This window comes from Amblyomma mixtum, chromosome 3, assembly GCF_055824585.1.
Source record: "Amblyomma mixtum isolate Tamu chromosome 3, ASM5582458v1, whole genome shotgun sequence".
NCBI lineage: Eukaryota > Metazoa > Arthropoda > Arachnida > Ixodida > Ixodidae > Amblyomma > Amblyomma mixtum.
In genome coordinates, this window is record NC_143014.1 from 183,174,485 (window position 1) to 183,182,344 (window position 7,860).

A 7,860-nucleotide genomic window follows, 5' to 3' on the forward strand; every position below is an offset into this window, starting at 1 on the left:
GCCCAGTTCGGTTATCGGGACGTGCGGTAACGATTATTGCGCGCAGCACCCTCCTCTCTCTCTGCGTCATCGCACCCGCTAGGGGCGGACAAAGCGGCCAATTTTCAAAGGAAACCGTTCAGGGGCGAAGGAGGGACGCGTGGCTGAATTAAGATAGGGTAGCCGGAAAGAGGGTTTCAAGAGTCGGGCGCGGCGGGCGGCGACGGAAACCGCGATATTTTTTCGCTTCTTTATGCCCCCGGCCCGTTTCCGGCGGTGATTAGCCGAAAAGGCGTAATGAGCGCTTGATTGCTTTTTCGAAAACGTCGATCGGGACGCGACAAAACAATCGAACTGCGGCCCGCCGCCCGTCGCGCACTTTTCAGTTCTCTCTCGCTGCGCGATCCCCCCGTCAGGAAGTCGTGTCGCGACAAGCGCGAGTCGCCTAATTATCTGCCACGCGGTGGGGCTAGAGATACGCCAGCTGCGCGGAGGCCGGCGGAAACACTGTCCGCGCACGCCGTGGGAAGCCGCAAATGACCGCACACACACCCCCCTGCCTTCACTTTCCGCGCGCATGTCTGTCGACGAGCGGCACGACGAACAACGGCGTCTCGATAGCCTCCGTCCGAGTTCGACTCGCTCGCGACAGGAAGTCCGTTGCGCGGGGGAATTAATCAACCCAGTTTTTCTCCTCGACTTGCTGACGGCGTATAGCGGATATCTGGAAGGCTGTCGAAAGATGTCGCGCGTTCCACTTCGCAAAGATAGCAGGAAACATACGGTATTTGTTTTTTTTTTCACGCATTCTTTTACTCCTCGTGTAAACTGCCAGCTCCCACTTCATGTTCGCCCCGACGTGTGCTCGCAGATAACACGGCATGGAAGTGAAACGCGAGTTTAAAGCGCGCCTGTAGCATAATTCCGCATCTGTACTGCGAGATTAGTACGCATGAAGTGAGTTGGCGCGTAGAAATGGTAGCAAAAAGCGCGCTCATTGGCGCGAGATCCGTTTAACCTTTCGCTCGTCAGAGATACATGTTCCCTCGCGTCGCTGTTTTGAAATCGTGAGAGAAGCGGCGCAGCGGTTTCGGCTTTTTTGCATAGTCCCGCGGAAAATTCAGACCGTTCTCGCGCAGTTCTTGTTAGGTTTGCTGAGCACACTTGGTTCATTTGCTAGCCAATATTAGAACATTTTAATCCTTAATCCAAACACGCGGACAAGAATATGTATAGTATACAAAAACTTCCCAAGGCGAATAGAAGGTGTTGTTGCGCCGGAGAGACCAGTTTTATCCTCAACGACCGTCAGTGTTCATGTAAAGTGATTTAATACTGTTCTCCACAGTAGAATTAGTTACCAGCGTGTAGACGATACCATGCATCTATTACAATTATGAGCCGCCGCGGTGGCTCAGTGGTTATGGTGCTCGGCTGCTGACCCGAAAGACGCGGGTTCGATCCCGGCCGCGGCGGCTAGAATTTCGATGGAGGCGGAATTCCAGAGGCCCGTGTACTGTGCGATGCCAGTGCACGTTAAAGAAGTACTTGAAACTGGGCTTGTTGGTGCATAATCGTGAAAGACATGAGAGCGCAAAACGGGGACACGGACGAGGAAGGGAACAGGACGAGCGCTGCACTTTCAACAGGATTTATTCAGGGAAGAACGTTTAAATAGCCTTTGCTCTTATCCATGCTCTTGATCGCAGACAATCGCCTCTCACAGATACGCATCAAGAAACAGCATTTCACTGTGGCGAAGAACAACAGACGTGTCACTAATACAACTATCACCTCGCTTCTTGATATAGAAGGCTTCCACAAGCTCACGTTCAGTCCTATCTCGGCTTTTCAATAGCACTTTGCAATCATATAGTCGAGGCTTGCAGGCTACACGCTTCTCTTTCGAGTAGGCTTGGCAGTGGTCTGGAAGATGTCCTCTCTTGTTTAAAGAATTCTTGTGTTCAAGCAGGCGCTCATTAAGACAACGGCCGGTTTGTCCAACGTACACCTTGCCGCATGTAAGCGGGAACTCATAGACTACTGCTTTCTTGCAGCCGACATGTGGCATTCGGTGTCTGATGGTGCACTCTTGTACTTTTGTTCTTCCAATCCGTGAACACATTCCGGCGAGTTTTCGCGGCGCTGAAAATACCACATCGACGCCATACTTATTGGCCACCTTCTTCAGGTTATGAGAAGTGTGGTGTACGTAAGGTACAACTTCCGGCCTTGCCTGCTTTTTTTCTTGAGGTCGGTTGTTTTCCTTGCTGCCCTTCAGCTTTTTCAGCAAGGTCTGCGCCACGGAGAGAACCAGGGAAGCCGGGAAGCCTGCTTTCTGCAGCCTGGACACCTGGGAAGCATAGCTTGCGTGCATGACATGGTGGCAAGACTTCTTTAGTGCGGAAGATAAGCACTGGGAAGCGATAGCCCTCTTAACGGTCTTAGAATGGTTCGAATGGAAAGGCACCAAATCTTTCTTTGCGCGTGGACAGTACTGCCAGCAAACGTGTGAAGGGTGGAAGGTTAGGGTGAGATCTAAAAACTGTAATTTGTTATTACTGCTAGGCAGTTCGTGTGTGAAGGTGAGACCCATGCTATTCCGACCAAACGTACCTAACATCAGCTACTGCTTCGTCAAAAGTAAAATCGTTATCTGCCAAAAGGATCAGGTAATCGTCTACATATCTAAAAACGTGGACTATACAATCCGTGTCAAGTTCTTCACTCAAGGAGCGGTCAATCTCAGATAAAAACATATTACAGAGTACCGGGGCGACACACGAGCCAATACAAATGCCCCTTTTTTGTAGATACGTTTGGTCATTAAAGTCAATAAAAGTGGCCTTGAGATAAAACTCAAGTAATGACAAAAAATTGTCCACATTCAAACCGGTAGCGTTTTGAAAAGCAGTGGCTCCATTTCTGTCAATGCAATTACGCACTGCAGAATAGAGATGTACATGCGGAATAGAGTAGAAAAGATCTTCTACATCAATAGAAAAACCAGAGCTTATGTTCCTATGAGTCTGAAGGAAGGCTATCACGTCATCCGAGTTCTTAGTTGCAAAGGGGTCTTCTACTTCCAAAGTCTTCAGGTGCTTGAGCAAAAATTGGCTGATTTGTCGTTGCCAAGTTTCCTTTTCGCTTACTATAGTCCGGAAAGGCATTTCCCGCTTGTGTGTTTTGGCGGCGAAAAAAACCGAAAGGCTGCTCTTTTCAGACTTGTTGATGGCCCTGGCTAGTGTCTGCAGTTGCAGCTCATCACACAACGACACTGCATCTTTTTTCATTTGCGTCGTCTTCACTTTCACGGACCTGAAATTCTTCTTCACTGCTTCTATTGCCTTTTCGTTGAATAAACCGGACGGCATTGCCACAAAACCGCCTTCTTTGTCTGCCTGCACGAGCTGCAGATCTTTCGCTCTAAAAAACGAAACGACCTTCGCCGTGGGATCAGCTCGATGGCTGGGAGGGTTTGGATCCCTGACTGACCTGGTGAGGGTGTCGACGCCGTCCAAGAGGCACCTTTCCTGGTTTTCCTTCGTTGTTTTGTTGGCCAGTCGTCGGTTGAGGGCCAGCCATTCGTGTGGCTTAAGCTTGGCTTGTACGCTGAATTTTGGTCCTTCCTTTAGGACTGCTGCTATTCCTTCCGGGAGTTCGGCTCCTCCCAAGACTATCACATCGTAGCGTCCGGGATTCTTGGTCTCCCCCTTCTTGAGTTGTTCCAAGTGTCTCGTTACTTGGTTCATAGAACACTTCCACCAAAGTTCGGTTGTCTGGGCCGCGAGCTTCTTGCTTTCTCGATGTCTGATGGCCGCCAGCCACTCTTGGTCTTGGGCGTAGCATGCTGCGCGTAAAAGATCTTGAAGCAGCCTCACTTGGTACCACAGTTCGGACCGGAGTATCTTGCAGATTCGTTTGGCGTGGCCTATGGTAGGCTTAAAAGGACCGAAGAGGCCGGCGACTTCACTAGGAACGAGTCCTTTTCGCAGGAAGATGCCAAGTTCAACCCTCGCCTTCCCATGTTCCCCTGCTCATCGCAAACATCGTCACCTCAACGTGCCGGGCCAGGCTACTTGGCATCTTCCTGCGAAAAGGACTCGTTCCTAGTGAAGTCGCCGGCCTCTTCGGTCCTTTTAAGCCTACCATAGGCCACGCCAAACGAATCTGCAAGATACTCCGGTCCGAACTGTGGTACCAAGTGAGGCTGCTTCAAGATCTTTTACGCGCAGCATGCTACGCCCAAGACCAAGAGTGGCTGGCGGCCATCAGACATCGAGAAAGCAAGAAGCTCGCGGCCCAGACAACCGAACTTTGGTGGAAGTGTTCTATGAACCAAGTAACGAGACACTTGGAACAACTCAAGAAGGGGGAGACCAAGAATCCCGGACGCTACGATGTGATAGTCTTGGGAGGAGCCGAACTCCCGGAAGGAATAGCAGCAGTCCTAAAGGAAGGACCAAAATTCAGCGTACAAGCCAAGCTTAAGCCACACGAATGGCTGGCCCTCAACCGACGACTGGCCAACAAAACAACGAAGGAAAACCAGGAAAGGTGCCTCTTGGACGGCGTCGACACCCTCACCAGGTCAGTCAGGGATCCAAACCCTCCCAGCCATCGAGCTGATCCCACGGCGAAGGTCGTTTCGTTTTTTAGAGCGAAAGATCTGCAGCTCGTGCAGGCAGACAAAGAAGGCGGTTTTGTGGCAATGCCGTCCGGTTTATTCAACGAAAAGGCAATAGAAGCAGTGAAGAAGAATTTCAGGTCCGTGAAAGTGAAGACGACGCAAATGAAAAAAGATGCAGTGTCGTTGTGTGATGAGCTGCAACTGCAGACACTAGCCAGGGCCATCAACAAGTCTGAAAAGAGCAGCCTTTCGGTTTTTTTCGCCGCCAAAACACACAAGCGGGAAATGCCTTTCCGGACTATAGTAAGCGAAAAGGAAACTTGGCAACGACAAATCAGCCAATTTTTGCTCAAGCACCTGAAGACTTTGGAAGTAGAAGACCCCTTTGCAACTAAGAACTCGGATGACGTGATAGCCTTCCTTCAGACTCATAGGAACATAAGCTCTGGTTTTTCTATTGATGTAGAAGATCTTTTCTACTCTATTCCGCATGTACATCTCTATTCTGCAGTGCGTAATTGCATTGACAGAAATGGAGCCACTGCTTTTCAAAACGCTACCGGTTTGAATGTGGACAATTTTTTGTCATTACTTGAGTTTTATCTCAAGGCCACTTTTATTGACTTTAATGACCAAACGTATCTACAAAAAAGGGGCATTTGTATTGGCTCGTGTGTCGCCCCGGTACTCTGTAATATGTTTTTATCTGAGATTGACCGCTCCTTGAGTGAAGAACTTGACACGGATTGTATAGTCCACGTTTTTAGATATGTAGACGATTACCTGATCCTTTTGGCAGATAACGATTTTACTTTTGACGAAGCAGTAGCTGATGTTTTAGGTACGTTTGGTCGGAATAGCATGGGTCTCACCTTCACACACGAACTGCCTAGCAGTAATAACAAATTACAGTTTTTAGATCTCACCCTAACCTTCCACCCTTCACACGTTTGCTGGCAGTACTGTCCACGCGCAAAGAAAGATTTGTTGCCTTTCCATTCGAACCATTCTAAGACCGTTAAGAGGGCTATCGCTTCCCAGTGCTTATCTTCCGCACTAAAGAAGTCTTGCCACCATGTCATGCACGCAAGCTATGCTTCCCAGGTGTCCAGGCTGCAGAAAGCAGGCTTCCCGGCTTCCCTGGTTCTCTCCGTGGCGCAGACCTTGCTGAAAAAGCTGAAGGGCAGCAAGGAAAACAACCGACCTCAAGAAAAAAAGCAGGCAAGGCCGGAAGTTGTACCTTACGTACACCACACTTCTCATAACCTGAAGAGGGTGGCCAATAAGTATGGCGTCGATGTGGTATTTTCAGCGCCGCGAAAACTCGCCGGAATGTGTTCACGGATTGGAAGAACAAAAGTACAAGAGTGCACCATCAGACACCGAATGCCACATGTCGGCTGCAAGAAAGCAGTAGTCTATGAGTTCCCGCTTACATGCGGCAAGGTGTACGTTGGACAAACCGGCCGTTGTCTTAATGAGCGCCTGCTTGAACACAAGAATTCTTTAAACAAGAGAGGACATCTTCCAGACCACTGCCAAGCCTGCTCGAAAGAGAAGCGTGTAGCCTGCAAGCCTCGACTATATGATTGCAAAGTGCTATTGAAAAGCCGAGATAGGACTGAACGTGAGCTTGTGGAAGCCTTCTATATCAAGAAGCGAGGTGATAGTTGTATTAGTGACACGTCAGTTGTTCTTCGCCACAGTGAAATGCTGTTTCTTGATGCGTATCTGTGAGAGGCGATTGTCTGCGATCAAGAGCATGGATAAGAGCAAAGGCTATTTAAACGTTCTTCCCTGAATAAATCCTGTTGAAAGTGCAGCGCTCGTCCTGTTCCCTTCCTCGTCCGTGTCCCCGTTTTGCGCTCTCATGTCTTTCACGACCACGTTAAAGAACCCCAGGTGGACGAAATTTCTGGAGCCCTTCACTACGGCGTCCCTCATAGCCTGAGTCGCTTTGGGACGTTGAACCCCCATAAACCAAACCGAAACATTAAAATTATGAAATAATGCTGCGGTGCCATTTCAGTAACACACAACAGAAGTGAGCCAGATAACCGCAAAGACACAGGGACGACTCTCATACTGCCTTTTTTTTATTTTTTAAATTAATGTTCAGTGATTGACGCAACCCCATCTATCTTCGTTCTTTATGTTCGTCATATGTCTGTTGGCGAGCAAGTATTGCACAACATTCAAAGTGTGCCGTTTGAGCGAGACTTCCCATAGCAATTTTATGTGGGTTTTATCTGTACTACAGCTTTTATCTGACTTTTATCTGCACTACAGCTTACGGTCCGGTTCGTCCCTGACGGAGTCCTCAGCCAGTGCATGTATAAATGAGATCGTCTACTTAATTTTACCGGTGGAAACATATGGCCTTGTGTTATTCCTTATTGTTGTCTGACTGGGAAAATGAGAGTAACGAACACTGAAAAATAATACGAATGCCAGCGCTAATAAATTTAACGTACTACCGTTTGGGTCTAACTCCTTCAATTATCTAAAGGTTCCACATTTACACTCTCCTTTCCTTCGCATGAATGCTTGTGAATTTACGTTTGCAACAGCGGTACGATTGGCAGTAACTTTTTCTACGCATGCTTGACAAGAACACGCCGTAGATATAAAGTACAAAGCTGCTGATAACTTTAGTGAATTTCTAAGGTTGGTCTCGATCGGAACGCATAACGCGGTTTAAAAGCTGTTTCCGTTCATATTCAACGACGTTTTTGAGCTTGTATCTAGTAAGGCAAGGGGTGACCCGTCTGTGGGCTGGATGCATTGTATGCAAATCTTGCGTGAAAAGCAATTCAGTAACATACATGTGAGCTTATAGTTAGTTAATAATGCTGATACTGGGAATAGTTTGCTGAATATCTCAGCGCGTGTTACTTTTAACTACGAAATGAACGCGAAGACACATGAAGAGATTGAAGTAACACGTCATTTCTTATCCTGGTCATTTTACAGCTCGAAACAGCGAGCACAGACGCTTGTGGGGCTATTCTTGTACTGCTTTTTTGTTGTTCTGCCGCCGCGGCATTATTTGCGAACTTTATATAATAATTTTTGCATTTAACTGTGCTTTTTAACCCCAGAATTAAAACTCAATGTCTTTAATGAAATGGGAACTTATCCTAAGCTATAGACAGAGAAGAATTTTAATGAGAGGAAAAGGAGGAGAAGTCGGCCGGTGGTAGCATAGCCCTGGCCTGCTACTCCACACTGGGGAAAGGGAAGGGGAGGAA

General features: G+C 48.1%; 1 protein-coding gene across 1 annotated transcript in view; it reads left to right on the forward strand.

Annotated features, from left to right (window-relative positions):
* The window catches only part of LOC149352943 (uncharacterized), a 27,712-nt gene extending 20,760 nt beyond the window's left edge, over positions 1-6,952 (forward strand). The window contains exons 2-3 of the mRNA XM_089575737.1: positions 3,975-5,101; positions 6,899-6,952. Of these exons, the coding sequence (XP_089431863.1) occupies positions 3,975-5,101; positions 6,899-6,952 (1,181 nt within the window). The remainder of the gene's footprint in view (positions 1-3,974; positions 5,102-6,898) is intronic.
* Positions 6,953-7,860: the final 908 nt, after the last annotated feature.